We start from the raw sequence: 18,306 nt of genomic DNA, 5'->3' as shown, positions 1-18,306 counted from the left end.
TTTCAGACCTCTGGCCTCCAGAACTGTGACAGGGTCCATGTGTGTTGTTTTAAGCCACCCTGGTTGAGGTCACCATGTTATGGGAGCCCTGGGAATCTCATACAGTCCGGCTTCGTGCTTGGTCTAAGGCAGTGAAGGAGGACGCTGGGTCCCCTGAGGCCAGCGTGGTGGCAAAAGGGAGTGGCCTGAGGCAGAAACACATCTGAGATGGCGGGAGGCGCTGAGGGCACGTTGCCCACTGGGCCACGAAACGCAAGGCTACAGGGTCCTCCGTCAGAGAGACTTTGTGTCAACCGCAAAGCTGCTGTGACTTGAGAGACATTCAGATTAACTTTTGACTTACAAATATTTTTGGAAAAGGTGATCTAGGAACTTTACTTTCATCTTAAGGAAAAATCAGAAATTCCGATGAAGCTCTCTCTGTCCCCCAGGATGTTTATCGTGACATTTTTTTTTAAGAGAGAGAGAGTGGGCGGGGGGGGGCAGGGAGAGGGGCAGCGGGAGAGAGAGAGAGAGAGAGCGAGAGAGAGAGAGAGAGAGAGAGAGAGAGAGAGAGAGAGAGAGAGAGAATCTCAAGCAGACTCCATGCTCAGTGCGTAGCCCTGGGCAGGGCTTGATCCCACGACCCTGGGATCATGACTTGAGCCGAAATCAAGAGTCAGACGCTCAACCAACTGAGCCACCCAGGCACTCTGTGACATCTTGATAAGACTTAAAAAGTAGAAGCAGCCTAAATGTCCAATAGGAAGGAAATGGTTAGATAAAGTCATAGCCAGAAGATGGATTACTAAGCAGCCATTGTGAATATTTATGAAGAGCGTTTAATGTTACAAACAGCTTTTAATGCCGTGGGAAAACGATAGTGATAATAATGCTAAATGAGAAAGGAAAACTGGTTATAAATGGTACAATATGATGCCAATCATGGGAACAAGACAAAACAAAAAAGCATTAAAAAAAAAAAAAAAAAAAAAAAAACCTGGAAGGAAATCTCCCAAATGTCAGCGTGGTCTCTAGTTGGAAAATTTGTGGGAGATAAAAACAGAAAACAAACAACGTCCTTATCCTTTCTCTACTTTTAAAATGGTTTACTGTGTCCTTGGGTTACTTCCACAATCAAGAAGAAAAGTAAAAACTTTAAAAATGCTGTGTACGTGGTTTCCATTTTTATTTTCTCCGATGGATGATTGCACATCAGCACATCTTGAGTTACGCTAACTACTTTAGGCCGGTCACGACACATACACACACGTACAGAGAGGTCACACGGGCTGTGCCGAGCTGGCTGTAGCAAATGTACATCAAGTTACACAGGTGGAATTATTAGGCTGGTTAAAACACACCACCGAATGATGGGACACGGTTGGGTCAGGCACCTCTCCCGCCCGCCGCTGCTGTTTCCAGAGGTCTGTGTGTTAGGCTGGTGAGTGGCGTCCTGCTGGCAGTCCCTCCGGTGGTCCCCGGTGGGCGGAGAGAGCCTGGGTCAGCATCTGCTCTGGGTCCCCTCCTCATCTGCCCTTGCCTGGTGTCGGAGCCTCTGGCCCTCTGCTACCTCTTTCGAGCACTGGCTGTGCTCCAGCGTGGGCCCTCATCCCCACTGTGCTCCACACATCTGGGGCAGACATCGCAAGGGAAGGAAGAGCCAAGAGCCGGTGAACACACTCCCGATGTGAATCGTGCCCAGACACAGGAAGGGAGGAAGCAGGAGACATAACCACAACACCACACACAAGCTCAATCTTTATGGATGGACCCTCTCGTCTCCAAGACGTCTGGACTGTGTGGAGCCCTCCGGAGCACAGCCCCTGGGAGAGGACAGACGGGGGACAGGAGCTGTGCCCATGTGGGGCAGGCCTGACAGCAGAGCTAGGAGGGTGGATGGGGGATGTGTCCAACATGGTGCTAGATTGTTGAAAAGTCACGACTATACACACCTGGGGATCATGCCCCTCTCCCAGTTCATTCGCACAGTGGGTTAGATATAGATAGATAGAAGTGGAGATATACTTTTTCAAGGGAGGGCCTTTCCTGGTGGTTGGATAAACAGTGAGACAGAGTCCTGGGTTTGGCATGCTCTGGGGAGGGCCATGCGACAGTGAGGGACTCCCTATTGCTACACTCTGTACAGGGCGGCCGGGCCCGCCCGCCACGCCCACGGCCCCTGGCGGCAGTCACAGGCTTGCCTTCAACCCCTTCCACCTTGGAGAGCTCTTGGGCCCCAGTGAAATGGGGGCTATGAAGACAAGAGGGTGGGAGGCGGGGTCCCCGCAGCCCCGGGGGCACCCCACACTGGGGGCTACATGATATTGCACTGGGTGGCCCCACAGCAATCCTTGATGAGTGCCAGCCCAGTCTTGGCCACTGTGGGCTTGCTAGGTGGGGGTTCTGCTTTCTTCTCTGCTCGGGAGCCTGCAGCAGGGTAGGGGCATGGAGGGAGAGAGGGAAAGAGGGAGAGAGGAAGAGGTGAGATGAAGAGAGCCCTGACCATCTGCATCCCCTGTCCCATCCCAACTCCTGGCCAGACATTGCTCCACCTCCACAGATCAGGTGTTGTGGAGAGCTGGCATGTGTTTTATATGGTTCCAGTGACTGTTCCCACCTCCCTGTGGGCCCAGTGGTGTTCAGTCCTCAGCTTCCAACCACAGACTTCAGCTCTTATCCTATTTGGTTCTCTGCCAGGTCTAGCACAGGGTCTGGCATTCAAAGTATTTGGTGAATGGATACATGGGAACTTTTGTCCAAGTTGTTTCAATCTGAGGGCTCCTATCTTTCAATTTTGGAAAATGCTCATACATCATTTCAGATACCTCTACCTCTCATCCGTTATCGCCCCTTCTGAAATGCCTATTAGAAATAACTTGAACTTATTATTCTATCTTCCACGTTTTGGAAGACGTTTTCCATCTCTTTGTGTCTTCGTGTTACATGCTAGGTAATTTCCTCAGTTTTGTCTTCCAGTTTACGAATTCTCCCTTCAGCTGTGTTTAACCCATTGAGTTTTTACTTTCATGACCCTAGATGGTTTTGTTTAGAAAGCTGAGTTTTTGTAAATCTACCTATTCTTTTTTCATGCAATCCTGCTATTTCATTTTGGGTTTTATCCCTTCTCTTATCTCTCATTATTTTAAATATACTTACTTTATTGTCTCTTTTAGATAGTTTGTTATTTCTGGTTCTTGGGAGGACAGACATTCTCTTGGTGACTCCACTCAGAGTGGTTCATTTATTCATGGGCTTTAAATTTTTATTGAGAGCTCATCTTCACGGAGGTTGTTTTATCTATGGGTTACATATTATGGGATACAGAAGGGTCCCTACTGAACAGTATTGCATTTGCTTTGTTGGGATTAGAGGTTTCACTGTTGTTTTTTTCTTTTTTTAAGTTTATTTATTTTGAGAGGAAGAACACAAGTCAGGGAGGGGCAGTCAGAGAGGGAGAGGGAGAATCCCAAGCAGGCTCCAGACGCCAGCTCAGAGACCAATGCAGGGCTCAAACTCACAAACTGCGAGATCATGACCTGAGCCAAAGTCAGATGCTTAACTGACTGAGCCACCCAAGTGCCCCTTCACTGGCTTTACATTAGTTTCAAATTTTCAACTTTGGATCCCAGCACTAGATGAATAGTGTAAATTTGGACATTTGGCCCCTTGCATGGGGTGAAGGCTTGGTGTTTTGATTTCTTGCCAGATTTTTTGCTATCCAGCACCATGTATAGAAGGCAAGTTTCTTTGCTCCTTCTCCACACGGTTAGGTGGAGTTTTTCTAATTTGCCTTTCACGGAAGAGACAGTCCCCTGAGGATGCTGGATTTTGGTAGGGACTATGTGACTTGGGATATTAAGGGCCTGCAGAATGGACCTTCTTCTTTCTTTATTCCCTCACAGTCCACAACCATATTTCATGGGATGTTAATAGCTGGTCAGGAAAAACTGAGTTTGTGGCCATAGTAGATGGTGGAGGCCTTTGGGTTTTGTCTTCCTAGCAAGATTTCCAGTTCCTTCACCTCTGATAACAGTACATGTCCCTGTGGCTACAGGAGTGGGCATGCAATGCAGAGCGGGCCAATCACAGCATCCCAGCCTGATACCAGTGATGGCCTAGGAAGTAGGAACACGATCCAAGAAGGGCCAATCAGAATATTCCTCTGAGACTGATGTGTTTGGGTATGAGGAGAAAGAACAGATGGTATTGCTTTGCTGCTCCTAAGTTCTGGTTCCGGAATTCGGGCCCCATGAAGAAGCCTGTGTAATAGGAGAAAATGCAGAGAGGGGCAGAGATAAGAAAAGGCAGGAAAGCGAGGGCATTCTAACAGCATCCAGCCCCTGAAGCCCCCTTTTTGCTAGGGCCAGTTTGAATAGGGCATCTGTTTCTTATAACAGGTCATTGACAGCAGGACCTGTTACCACTTTTATATGCTAATGGACATTGGCATCAGAGGGTCGGATAGGTAGCACTTCCCACACTGATCTCACACGGAACCCTTTTTGCTCTGAGTGTCAACAGAGGCCAGAGCTCCCTGAGCCTCAGCCCCCACCTTTTGGCCTCAGTGGCCACACAAATCCTTCTGAGAAACCCACCAAGCCGGGGGAGCCTGGGTGGCTCAGTCGGGTAACTGTCGGACTTCGGCTCACGTCATGATCTCACAGCTCGCGGGTTCGAGCCCCACGTCGGGCTCTGTGCTGACAGCTCAGAGCTGGAGCCCACTTAGGATTCTGTGTCTCCCTCTCTCTGCCTCTCCCCCGCTCAGACTGTCTCTCTTAAAAATATTAATAAACGTTAGGGGCGCCTGGGTGGCTCATTTGGTTGGGTGTCCGACTTCGGCTCAGGTCATGATCTTGCAGTTTGTGAGTTTGAACCTCGCGTCGGGCTCTGTGCTGACAGCTCAGAGCCTGGAGCCTGCTTCGGATTCTGTGTCTGCCTCTCTCTCTGCCCCTCCCCCACTTGCACACTGTCTCTCAAAAATAAATAAAATGTAAAATAAATAAATAAATAAAAATAAATAGACATTAAAAAAAAAAAGAAATCCATGAAGCCTGTGATTGGTAAGGGGACAGCTGCCACCATGACCAGCTGCACAGTTCGTGCAAAGTGACAATGCGGGGCCCCTTATTCCCAAACTATTAGGAATCTCAAGAGAGCAACAGCAGAACATGAAAGCGAGCACAGCGCCCCCTTCCAGGCATCGGGGCCTGAGCAACCTCACAGCAACCTTGCCCATGAAGCTGGCCCTGCCCACTGCCGTCCTGCACCCAAGGTTGCTCTCTAGATAGCATTTTGTTGTTCCCCCTCTGGCTCCCGGACCTCTTTTAAATCTCCTTTTCTCTTGGATGGGCGGGGGGGAGGACGAGGAATAACATGTGCACTCACTGGCTGGAGATTTGGTTACTTTATCTAGAGGTTTTAACTTGATTCTCAGGAAATCCGCCATTTCCTTGTCTTCTTCTTGCTCCCTGTGGACATAGGTGTGTAAAGACAAGAGAAGAGTAAAGTAAGCAAGGAAAGCATTAAGGAACTGAGGGAATGAGGCAAGAGGTCAAGTGTGTGAGACCACGTGTCGGGCTTCGTGGCTGGTGTGGCTACGCTGTGTGTTGGGTGTGGCTGGGGCATCTATGTTGCCCTGGGTTCTGTGTGGCGGGTGTGCATATGTTGTTGTGTGTTACGCGTATATGGCGTGTGCATGTTCCGTTTCATGAACTTGCTCAGAAGCACAGACGCTATCAACAACGGAGTAACTGTCTCCCTGGGGCCAAGGTGAGATCCCAGCGCAGAAGCAGGGACATTATAAGACTCAGCCTCTGCTGAGGGTTCTGTGAGCTGAGGAACACCCCCTCCTGACCCTGTACCTTTGAGTCACCCTAGACATCTGTGCTCCCATGAAGTTCATGGCCAGAGTCAGAAAGCAAGTCACCTGAACTCTTCCGAGGGTCGCCAGGAACGAAGGCAGCGTTCCTCAGCTTGGCTGAGCCAGGCAAGGTGCATTCCAGGCCTCGGAGGACCCAGGAGGACACAGACAATAAAGAAGTTGCCTTCTGGGTTGAAGGAGGCCCTGTGAGCCTCTCTCCTTGCAGAGGGCTCCAAAGGCCCTGCTCCAGGACAAAAATATTCAAGAATCAGCATTCACATCTTTTCTATGCGGGCCTTGTCAGGAGACTGCAGGTGCACCAGGGCTCCAGCGCCCACAGATTTCCAGAAAAAGTGGCAGGTGCATCTGCAAATAGGAGACTGAGGGCTAGGAAGGGGGCACTGGAGCCACCAAGGGGAGGATAAAGAATGAAGCTGGGAAGTGGAGAGGGCAGGGAAGGAAGCAAGTCAGTACAGGGGGCAGGGTTTCTGCAGAAACCCGATGGAAGTTTCCGGAAGGTGCCTTGATGAAAAGTTTGCCTTGGGAGAAAGGTCAGTGAAGAGAATGTGTAGGAAGCTCTGCCATGTGTTATGTGACGTAATTCTTGCCCGGTCACCTCCTCGAATAACACTGACTTAAGACCCAAAGGCCTTTGCAAGACTTTTTTGGAGCTGGATTCCAGTTTCCTTTGAACATGAAACAGGTCCTCAGGCCACAAGGCTGGCGATTCATTTGGATCCAGTGTTTGGGAGCATTTGCTGAGGCCACACCTGTCAGGCCAGACTGGGAGACCCTGCAGCAGAAGGTGGGCTTAGGAGGAAGCCGAGGCCTGCGTTCCAGCAGTCTGGTGCGCGGGGACAGGAGCCCACACTCACCTTAGCCGCTCGACCTCTGCATCATCCACCAGAAAGTCTCTCTTCTGCACCAGCTTGTGGATCTTCTGGATTAGCTCATCCTCTCTCTGCTTCTGCAGCTTGGTCTTTTCTTTTTCTGGGAAGGAGAAAACACCGGCAAAGAAAACAGTCGAGTGTCTCTGCTGAAAGCACGTGAGTCCAGGGGCCAGGGTTAGTGACCAACCAGGTCACTCGCTGAGGGAACTTGAAGAAGCAAGGGGACCTCCTCAAGCCTCAGTTTCCTCTCCTGTAAAAACACACGGAGGGGCTTAAATGCAGTGGTGTTAAGTAAATGGCTTAGCAGAGAGCCAGGCCCGTGGTGAGCACTCAGTCAAGGGTAACGGTGCAACGAGTCGTGTCCTGCGCAGGGCAATGGGGTCGGAGGGCTCGGGCTGGGGTGCGGGAGGGAACGGCTCTACAGCCAGGGCAACCCAGTCTGCAGATGGAAATCATCCACGCTAATGGCATTAGCCCTATCCCAGATACCCAGGGCTAGAAGGCCAAAGAGAAATCCAAAGACCCCAGGGCTGGAGAGGATGACCGAGAAAAGTAGAAGGGTAGCGCAGACTCAGAAGATAAAAAGGAGGGGGCAGCGGATCTACAGGCACCACCCACCTGCCTCCGGGCACCACCCACCTGCCTCTGGGCACCACCCACCTGCCTCTGGGCACCACCCACCTGCCTCTGGGCACTACCCACCTGCCTGCGGGCACCACCCACCTGCCTGCAGGCACCACCACTCAACTTGGTGATACGATCTTTGGCTTGCCAACGTCACCCACCTACTTGCCAATGGGAACTGCCAGCCTGCCAGGCTCACCCTGTGCTTCCTGGCACCACACACCTGATCCCTAACATCTCCATGTGCTTACCCACATGACTCTCTGACTCCCTTGTCATCCCCTCCAGCATCCTCCTTAGCCCAGGCCATCTCTTCCTGGACCACGTGTGCCCTCCTAACTGCTCTCCCTGGCCTGTCCCCCACAACATGACTGTGAGCACCCATTGGAGACTCAGACGATCCTGGCTTGACGCCCTAGCTCCCCCTCTTCCTAGCTGTGGGACTCTGGGCATGTTCCTCAACCTCTCTGAGCAGCTAGTCTCTCAACACAGATAATCCTGAAGTTGCTGCAAGTTTTTAAGAGACTTAAACCAAGTAAAATAGGCTCGCTGCCTGGTGTGTAGCAAAGGCTCATGAACAGCCGGCTACTCTTATTATAAGCTGTTATTTTACATCCTCACTGTTGTTTTAATGACTAAATGCCCACTTCTTTAATATGAATTGCATCAGGTACCAAAGAAATAAATACCGATTTAAAGAAGGAAAAGCAAGTCTCACGGCATAAGTGTGCAAATGATAAGCGCTTCATAAACTGCAGCTATTATGTTCGTATTCCCATGAGTTTGTCACGTTCGTTTAATCTGTTTCCCAGCCTGGGCACTACTGATATTTGAGACGGGAGCATCCTTTGTTGCAAGGGCCGTCCTGTGCACTGGAGGGTGTTTAGCAGCGTCCTTGGCCTCCACCCACTAGATGCCAGGAGTACCCCACCCCGGATGTGACACTCAAAATGCCTCTAGGGGGCAAAGTCACCCTCTTGAGAACCACTGCTTTAATCCTTTCTAACAACCCTACGAAGGAGACGTATGTTTACGTCCAAGGGGAAAGTGCCACGGCCTCTCCAGCCAGGTCTGCGCATCCCCAGCTCTGAGGTAGCAGTGATGGCAGAGATGAGACATCTTGGCTTGTCCCAGAGAGGCCCTCAAGGCAGGGAGGGCCCTGGAGGTCTCCCCAACCAGTCACCTGCACCCACCATGGGGAGCTGGTGAATGATGCAACTCTGGCTGGAGAAGTGTGAATGTCTTGGCCATTCAGTGATCTCTTTCCTCAATACCTTTATTGATGTGTTGCCGGGAGCATTGTCTCCCCTCCTCCCCCCCCCCCCCCCCCCAGCTTAATCCAGCTGGAAACCTGGCTCTGGTCCAGGGAATACACAGAAAGACTCAACAAGGATTCAGGGAAGAGGTGAGGAGGAAATCAGGAGAAGAAAGAAAACTTTAACGTGTGAACTTCTGCCCAAAGACTCGATTTCCTGGGGAATCAATGGGACCAGCGTTAAGGACCTGGGCTCCGTTGCCACCTGGTCTTGTGACCTCCTCAACCTGTGTTTCTCAGCCGGACACTTGATGGCATTTCAGATGAAATGTGCTCTTCATTGTGGGACTCCCTCTGCACTGTAGGTTTGAACGTCCCTGGACTCTGCCTACTGAGTATCAGTACTAATCTTGTCTTTATTTAAACTTTTGGTATTTTAGGGGGGCGCCTGGGTGGCTCAGTCAGCTACGCATCAGACTCCTGATTTTGGCTCAGGGCGTGGTCTCCCGGATCGAGCCCAGCATCTGACTCTGCACTCACTGTGACCAGCACAGTCGGCTTAGGATTCTTTCTCGCCCTCTCTCTGCCCCTCCCCTGCCTCTTCTCTCTCTCAAAATAAATAAACATTAAAAAAAAAAACTTTTGGTATTTTGTTCATCGTGGATTATGTGTGTGTGTATGTGTGTGTGAGTGTATTTCGGTATTTTAAATATTGCATTAATATATTATTTGCCCTGATTACTGAATTTTTGTGCTCCAGCTGTCCTCCTTATCCTAGTCTCAGTCCTGGTTAGTTAGGAACCCCAGGGACTATGTGAAACAAAGACCTTGCTCCCACCCATTTCCACCTGTGTTCCAGAGGCTGCCACAGCCCCGACTGGAGCCTCTGTGGCCTGGAGTGGCTCTGGTTGGTCCCGTGCTCACACACTCGTATCTCTTTTGCCTCAGTGGCCCCCACATGTTCTGCTGAGCCAATGGTGGGCTCGGAAATCTTTCTTCCCAAGACGAAGAAGGCAACCCACGTTCGACCCATCAGAGTTCTCCTGGGAGGCTGAAAATTAGGACACAGAGTCCTGAGGGTTGGACTTTTGTGTTGGACGATCATGGGAAGGAGACAGGAGTGGCCTTGCTCAGCTCATGTGCTAGAGGGAGAAAATGGAGACTGTGTCCAACATGGAAGGAGAGAGAGAGAATGAGACAGACAGAGAGAGACAGGGAGGGAGGGAACATTCCAACAGCTTTCCTGTTTCTGGTTCCAGACCCTTGCGAGGATGGATGGAGCTTCATGCTGGTATTGGGTTGAATGGTTTCCCACCCACCAAAATGTCATGTCTACCCTGTTTGGAAATAGCATCTTTGGGGCACCTGGGCGGCTCAGTCAGTTGAGTGTCTGACTTCAGCTCAGGTCATGAGATCACGGTTCATGAGTTTGCGCCACATGTCGGGCTCACTACTGTCAGCCTGTCACTGCAGAGCGACTTGGGATCCTCTGTCTCTGTCTCTGTCTCTCTCTCTCTGCCCCTCCCCCACTTGTGATCTCCCCCAAATAAATAAAATATTTAAAGAAATATTTTATAAAAGAAATAGGATCTTTGCAGGTGTCATTAGTTGAGATGAGGTCATACTTATTAGGGTGAGCCCTAAATCCGATGATTGATGTCCTTGTGAGGAGGGGAGAGGACACACAGATGTACAGGGAAGAAGCCATGGGATGACAAAAGCAGAGACAGGAGCGAGTCAGCTGCAAGCCGAGGAGCACCAAAGACTGGAGGCAGCCACCAGGAGCTGGAAGATGCAAGGAAGGATTCTCTTCTAGAACCTTCTTGCGGACTTGCGTCCTCCAAAACTGAGAGAGAATAAATCCATGTTGATTTACGCCACTAAGTTCGTGGGAATTTGTTAGGGCGGCCACAGGAAGCTAACACGATGGCCTTGGGCTCCAGGAGCCTCCCTGATCCTTCCAGTAACTGCCCATTTTGTGGTTCCCTAAGCTTGGGTGGGTTTTTTCCGAGGCATATAAAGTGCAACAGCGGACCCGGCCTGGTGGCTCTCCACCCTGGCTGCTCTTCATAATCACATGACGTTTTAAAAAATGACCAATGCCAAAACCCCACACCAACTGAATCGAGTCTCTAGTAGGTGAGCGGTGTCGGGCCATTGCCGTTTTTTCTCCCTTCTTTTGCTGTTTTCTGTTTGAAATTTGACTTCCTGTGGTCCAGTTTTATTGGGATATAACTCACATATACCATCACAGTTCACCCATCGAGATATGCAGCCATCACCACAGCCCATTTTAGAACAGTTTAATCGAGGCGCCTGGGTGGCTCAGTCGGTTAAACGTCTGACTCTTGATTTCGGCTCAGGTCATGATCCCGGGGTCTTGGGATCCGCGTTGGGCTCTGCGCTGACAGCACGGAGCCTGCTTGGGATTCCCTCTCTCCCTCTCTCTCTCTCTCTCTGACCCTCCTCCACGTGCGTTCTCTCTCAAAATAAATAAATAAATACATATTTTTGTGAAAGAACAATTTAATCACCTAGAAGACAAACCCCACATCCACTTGCTGCCACCCCACACGGCCTGGCACCTGTGAGTGCTCGTGAGAGGAATGGTGCCGGAAGGACGACGGGCTCCCGCTGTACCCACCACCAGGAGACCAGGAGTGTATTTAAGGCCCAGAGAAACGAAGGTGCTACATCAAGTTCACCCGTCTGGTCAGCCTGGATTCAAACCCAGACCACGGGACTCTAGTGGTTCTCAGACGGGTGGCAATTTCACACCTCCCTGCCGGGGTATACCTGGCAGACATTTTTCACTGTCACGACTGCCGGGGAGATGCTACTGGCATCTAGTGGGCAGAGGCCACTGCTAAACATGCTACAGTGCACAGGACAGCGCCCCCCCCCACCCCGGCCCCAGCAAAGAATGGCCCAGCGCCACATGTTCCAAACGAGAAAGCATTTGGAACGGTGTCCTCTTCTGCAACGCATTCTGATGGGCTTCCTACTCAGTCGTAGCTGCCGCTTACTGGTACCCGCTGTGTGCCAGGTCCTGTCTGAGTGACCAGAGTAGGGGATCCTTTTCTCTTCCTCAGCGCATGTGCAGTGCTAGCTCGCAGCCTGCGGCAACACAGCGGCTGAGACATACTTACCAGACGGACAGAAGGGCAAACGTACTCAAGTAGAAGCCCATGGGGTGCTTATCCGGCCTGGGCGGCCCCTCCCCAAGGCCAACGCAAGGTTCCTGGGCCAGAGTTGTGTATCTGCCTCCCATACACCTTTCCTGTGCACCTGCCAGACCTTCACACCTGTGCATAACCCAGCCTGGATGGGCAGGGAAGGCTCTCTTGGGAAACGGAGCCAAATCAACCGTGACCTGAAGGAATTGGTAGAAATGTGTGTGTGTGTGTGTGTGTGTGTGTGTGTGTGTGTGTGTGTGTGTGTGAATCAGGACTCATTCCATATTCTGAAGCAAAAAGACACTTTCCAACGCAATACATATCAAAGCAGATATGATAGCATATTAAACAAGTTGTAAAAGAGATTTGGTAAATTTTTTTAAAAATACCACTTTTCCCATTAAATATTTGTGGATTTAGAAAAGACAATCGTGGCTCATAAAACGGTACTTAGGTTACAAGGTAATAGGTTTATTACTGTCATTTTAAAATGAATTAATATATAAATATGTTACAAGGACGGGTAGGAATGTGTTGAGTTACTGACAATAACAACGGGAATAATTTATTAAGCACTTGTTATAGGATGGGAGCTGTGGTTAGCACCATATATGTTTTTTCCCTCAGTCTGTCTCACAATGATCCTATAAAGTAGATACCACTATTGTCCCAGTTGACAGGTGACGAAATCGAGTTTTAGTGGAGTCACTTGCTCAAGGTCATGTCATTAATAATTGACAGATCTAGGTTGAACCCCGAAGTCAGAGCTTGTAAAAATACCACACTCTACCTGCCCCCAAACAGAACAGTAACAATCGTTAATACTTACCGGACTTTTGGGGCGCCTGGGTGGCTCAGTCGGTTAAGCATCCGACTTCGGCTTAGGTCATGATCTCACAGTTCATGAGTTCAAACCTCACATTTGGGCCCTCTGCTGTCAGCATGGAGGTTGCTTCGGGTCCTCTGTCTCCCTCTCTCTCTGCCCCTCCCGCCGCCCCTCTCTCAAAGAAATAAACATTAAAAAAAAAAAATACGTACTGGATTCTTAACCTTTGGGCCAGATACGAAGCTAGGCTCGTGGCTTGCAATGTTGTGTGTATCACAATGAGATTTATACCCAGCGAGTTAAGAGCTATACCTACTACTACCCCATTTCCGGAAGAAGGGAAACTGAGCCTCAGATAAAGTGACTTTCCCAAGGTCAAAGAGTGGGCCAGAATTAGTACTTGAACCTGGATCCCCCTGATGTGGAGGACTGCACTGCAAGAATGGGGCTGTGGTAGAAGAGACGAACTCTGTCTTCCAGACCCAAGGGGCACCGACAGGGCCAGCCAGAGGACTCTGAGCGGCTCCTTAACGAGGCTGGAGTCTCACACGGTTACCTGGGATGGCGACCAAGTTCTGTAGCTCTTGTTTCAGGTCCATAATATCGTTGCAAAGCTGGATGTCATCCATCCTGGGGAAACAGGACACCACACCACAGCAGTTTACATCGACAGAATATTCTACACCCTGAGCACCACCCGGTTTAAACAAAGGGTTTGGGGGCGGGGGTTGTCCTTTGTAAAGGCCACACAGGCTCTTTATACAAGTTGTGCCTCAAAAGAAGAAAAACAAAACGTGCCTATTGTCACACGACTCAGAAATGATCGATCACTGTTAATAACACCTTGATGAGAATGGCTTCCTGTCTTCACGTCCTTGCTTCCGTTCCCTTATACCAGCGAGCTCACGCTGCAGATTTGGTGTTTTCTTTACCGGCTGTGTTTCACAATTTTAAGCATTGCAGAAATTCACACTATAGAGAAAATCTCCCTCAATCCTTTAGAAAAAAAACCCCATTGTCAACAGTTTGGTATATATTCCGCCAGATTTTTAAAAATGTTTATGCCTGTACTATAAGTTGTAACACCATTGTTATTCTACAAACACATCTTGCAATACTTTTTAACTTCACGGTATATCTTAGGCATTTTTCCATGTCAGGACATGCAAATCTCATTTAAAAAAAAATTTTTTTTTAGGTTTATTTTTGAGAGAGAGAAACAGAGCATGAGCAGGGGAGGAACAGGCAGAGAGGGAGACACAGAATCCGAAGCAGGCTCCAGGCTCCGAGCTGTCAGGACAGAGCCCGACGTGGGGCTTGAACTCACAGACCGCAAGATCATGACCCGAGCCAAAGTCAGACCCTTACCAGGCACCCATAATTTTTAATGGCTGTATAGTATTCCATTATACCAGTATACAATGACTTATATAACCATTCCCCTATACACAGACGTCTGGGTTGTTTCTAGGATAAATTCCTAGAAATACATAAATTCCTAGAAAAATTAGTTCCTAGAAATGCAATCATTGGGTCAAGTGACATGAACACTTGCTTATTTATTTATTTAGAGAGTGGGCGAGCACAAGTGGGGAAGGGACACATGGAGAGAGAAAATCTTAAGCAGTTTCCAGTGTGGGGCTCCATGCAGGGCTAGATTGCACGACTGGGAGATCATGATCTGAGCTGAAATCAAGAGTCGGACGCTTAAACAACTGAGCCATCCAGGTGCCCCAACCCTTGCATTTTAATTAGGAACTTCCAAATTGCCCTCCAGAGGGATTGTGCCTGATAGTCCCACCAAGAGCATGAAAGGATGGTCACACTTATGACCTCAGCCATCGACTGCATGTGCAATTTTGCATTATGTATTACAGTTTTGTAGGTGTGCTAGGATATTAACTTATATTATGTAAATAACGTGTATACTGGATATCTGGAATTTCAGCAAATCAATTTATAAGGGCTGCTCTAAATTGTTTTAATGTTTATTTATTTACTTATATTGAGAGGCAGAGAGAGAGAGAGAGAGAGAGAGAGAGAGAGAGAGAGAATCCCAAGCAGGCTCCATGCTGTCAACACAGACCCCAATGTGGGGCTCAATTCCATGAACCATGAGATTATGACCTGGGCTGAAATCAAGAGTCAGACTCTTAACTGACTGAGCTTCCGAGGCGCCCCAGGTTGGCTTTAATTACCATCATATATAGATATTAAAATTTTTTATTTAATTTATTTTTTTAGTTTACATCCAAGTTAGTTAGCATATAGTGCAACAATGATTTGAGGAGTAGATTCCTTAGTGCCCCTTACCCATTTAGCCCATCCCCCCTCCCACAACCCCTCCAGTAACCCTCAGTTTGTTCTCCATATTTAAGAGTCTCTTACGCTTTTGTACCCCTCCCTGTTTTTGTAGTATTTTTGCTTCCCTTCCCTTATGTTCACCTGTTCTGTATCTTAAAGTCCTCAGATGAGTGAAGTCATATGATATTTGTCTATCTCTGACTGACTAATCTCACTTAGCAAAATACCCCCTAGTTCCATCCACGTAGTTGCAAATGGCAAGATTTTATTTTCTCGTTGCTGAGTAATATTCCATTGTATGTATATATACCACTTCTTCTTTATCCATTCTTCTTTGTCCATATTGATGGACATTTGGGCTCTTTCCATACTTTGGCTATTGTAGATAGTGCTGCTATAAACATCGGGGTGCATGTATCCCTTCGAAACAGCATACCTGTGTCCCTTGGATAAATACCTAGTAGTGCCATTGCTGGGTCGTAGGGTAGTTCTCTTTTTAATTTTTTGAGGAAACTCCATACTATTTTCCAGAGTACCTACACCTGTTTGCATTCCCACCAGCAGTGCAAAAGGATTCCTCTTTCTCCGCATCCTCCCCAACATCTGTTGTTGCCTGAGTTGTTAATGTTAGCCATTCTGACAGGTGTGAGGTGGTATCTCATTGTGGTTTCGATTTGTATTTCCCTGATGACGAGTGACGTTGAGCATTTTTTCATGTGTAGGTTGACCATCTGGATGTCTCCTTTGGAGAAGTGTCTATTCATGTCTTTTGCCCATTTCTTTACTGGATTATTTGGTTTTTGGATGTTGAGTTTGATAAGTTCTTTACAGATTTTGGATACTAATCCTTTATCTGATATCTTGTTTGCAAATATCTTCTCCCATTCTGTCAGTTGCCTTTCAGTTTTGCTGACTGTTTCCTTCACTGTGCAGAAGATTTTTATTTTAATGAGTTCCCAATACTTCATTTTTGCTTTTGTTTCCCTTGCCTCCAGAGACATGTTGAATAAGAAGTTGCTGCGGCCAAGGTCAAAGAGGTTTTTGCCTGCTTTCTCCTTGAGGATTTTGATGGCTTCCTATCTCACATTAGGTCTTTCATCCATTTTGAGTTTATTTTGTGTATGGTGTAAGAAAGCAGTCCAGGTTTATTTCTCTTCATGTGGCTGTCCAATTTTCCCAGCACCACTTGCTGAAGAGACTGCCTTTATTCCATTGGATATGCTTTCCTGCTTTGTCAAAGATGAGTTGGCCATACATTTGTGGGTCCATTTCTGGGTTTTCTATTCTGTTCCATTGATCTGAGTGTCTGTTTTTGTGCCAGTACCATACTGTATTCAGGATTACAGGTTTTTAATACAGCTTGAAGTATGAGATTGTGATGCCTCCTGCTTTGGTTTTCTTTTTCAAGATTGCTTTGGCTATTCGGGGTCTTTTCTGGTTCCATACAAATTTTAGGATTGTTTGTTCTAGCTCTGGGAAGAATGCTGGTGTTATTTTGATAGGGATTGCCTTGAATATGTAGATTGCTTTGGGTGGTATCGACATTCTGAAAATATTTGTTCTTCCTATCCAGGAGCATGGAATCTTTTTCCATTTTTTTGTGTCTTCAATTTCTTTCATAAGCTTTCTACAGTTTTCAGTGTATAGATTTTTCACCTCTTTGGTTAGATTTATTCCTAGGTATTTTATGGGTTTTGGCGCAATTATATATGGCATCAATTCCTTGATTTCTCTGTTGCCCCATTCTTGGTGTACAGGAATGAAACCGATTTCTGTGCATTGATTTTATATCCTGCTACTTTGCTGAATTCATGGATCTGTTCTAGCAGTTTTTTTGGTGGAATCTTTTGAGTTTTCCATATGGAGTATCATGTCACCTGTGAAGAGTGAAAGTTTGACCTCCTCCTGGCCAGTTTGGATGCCTTGTATTTCTTTGTGTTTTCTGATTGCTGAGGCTAAAACTTCCAATACTATGTTGAATAACAGTGGTGAGAGTGGACATCCGTGTCTTGTTCCTGACCTTAGGGGGAAAGCTCTCAGTTTTTCCCCATTGAGGATGATATTAGCTTTGGGTCTTTCATATATGGCTTTTATGATCTCAAGGTATGGTCCTTCTATTCCTACTTTCTTAATGGTTTTTATCAACAAAGGATGCTGTATTTTGTCAAATGTTTTCTCTACGTCCACTGAGAGGATCATGTGGTTCTTGTCCTTTCTTTTATTGATGTGATGAATCACATTGATTGTTTTGCAGATATTGAACCAGCCCCACATCCCAGTTATAAATCCCACTTGGTCGTGGCGAATAATTTTTTTTCACATATTGTTGGATCCGGCTGGCTATTATCTTGTTGAGAATTTTTGCATGCATGTTCATCAGGGAAATTGGTCTATAGTTCTTTTTTGTGGGGTCTTTGTCTGGATTTGGAATCAAGGTAATGCTGGCTTCATAGAAAGAGTTTGGAAGTTTTCCTTCCATTTCTCTTATTTGGAACAACTTCAAGAGAATAGGTGTTAACTCTTCCTTTAATGTTTGGTAGAATTCCCCTGGAAAGCCATCTGGCCCCGGAGTCTTGTTTTTGGGGAGATTTTTGATTACTGATTCGATTTCTTTACTAGTTATGGGTCTGTTCAAATATTCTATTTCTTCCTGTTTCAGTTTTGGTAGTTTATATGTTTCTAGGAATTTGTCCATTTCTTCCGTATTTCCCATTTTATTGGTGTATAATTGCTCATAAGAAACTGCTATTATTGTTTGTATTTCTGCTGTGTTGGTTATTATCTCTCCTCTTTCATTCTTGATTTTATTATTTGGGTCCTTTCCTTTTTCTTTTTGATCAAGCTGGCTAGTGGTTTATCAGTTTTGTTAATTCTTTCAAAGAACCAGCTTCTGTTTTCATTGATCTGTTCTACTGGGTTTGTTTTTTGTTTTTTGTTTTTTTCAATAGCGTTGATTTCTGCTCTAATCTTTATTATTTCCTGTCTCCTGCTGGTTTTGGGTTTTATTTGCTGTTCTTTTTCCAGCTCTTTAAGGTGTAGGGTTAGGTTGTGTATCTGAGGCCTTTCTTACTTCTTTAGGAAGGCCTGGATTGCTATATACTTTCCTCTTATGACTGCCTTTGCTGCGTCCCAGAGGTTTTGGGTTGTGGTGTTATCAATTTCATCGACTTCCATATACTTTTTAATTTCCTCTTTAATTTCTTGGTTAGCCCATTCATTCTGTGGTAGGATGTTCTTCAGTCTCCAAGTATTTGTTATCTTTCCAATTTTTTTCTTGTGATTGATTTTAAGTTTCATAGCGTTGGGGTCTAAAATATGCACGGTATGATCTCGATCTTTTTGTATTTGTTGAGGGCTGATTTGTGTCCCAGTATGTAATCTGTTCTGGA

General features: G+C 47.2%; 1 protein-coding gene across 1 annotated transcript in view; it reads right to left on the bottom strand.

Annotated features, from left to right (window-relative positions):
- Positions 1-1,151: 1,151 nt before the first annotated feature.
- The window catches only part of BMERB1 (bMERB domain containing 1), a 121,334-nt gene continuing 104,179 nt past the window's right edge, over positions 1,152-18,306 (bottom strand). The window contains exons 3-6 of the mRNA XM_019468663.2: positions 13,170-13,243; positions 6,718-6,832; positions 5,368-5,450; positions 1,152-2,409 (exon numbers count right to left, since the gene is read on the bottom strand). Coding sequence (XP_019324208.2) covers positions 2,297-2,409; positions 5,368-5,450; positions 6,718-6,832; positions 13,170-13,243 — 385 coding nt within the window. The 3' untranslated portion in view covers positions 1,152-2,296. The remainder of the gene's footprint in view (positions 2,410-5,367; positions 5,451-6,717; positions 6,833-13,169; positions 13,244-18,306) is intronic.

The sequence above is a fragment of the Panthera pardus genome, unplaced genomic scaffold (genome assembly GCF_024362965.1).
Source record: "Panthera pardus isolate Hobbes unplaced genomic scaffold, ASM2436296v1 HiC_scaffold_5, whole genome shotgun sequence".
Taxonomy (NCBI): Eukaryota; Metazoa; Chordata; class Mammalia; order Carnivora; family Felidae; genus Panthera; species Panthera pardus.
Note: the sequence above shows the minus strand (reverse complement) of the source record. Positions and strands in the feature narration are given on the sequence as shown.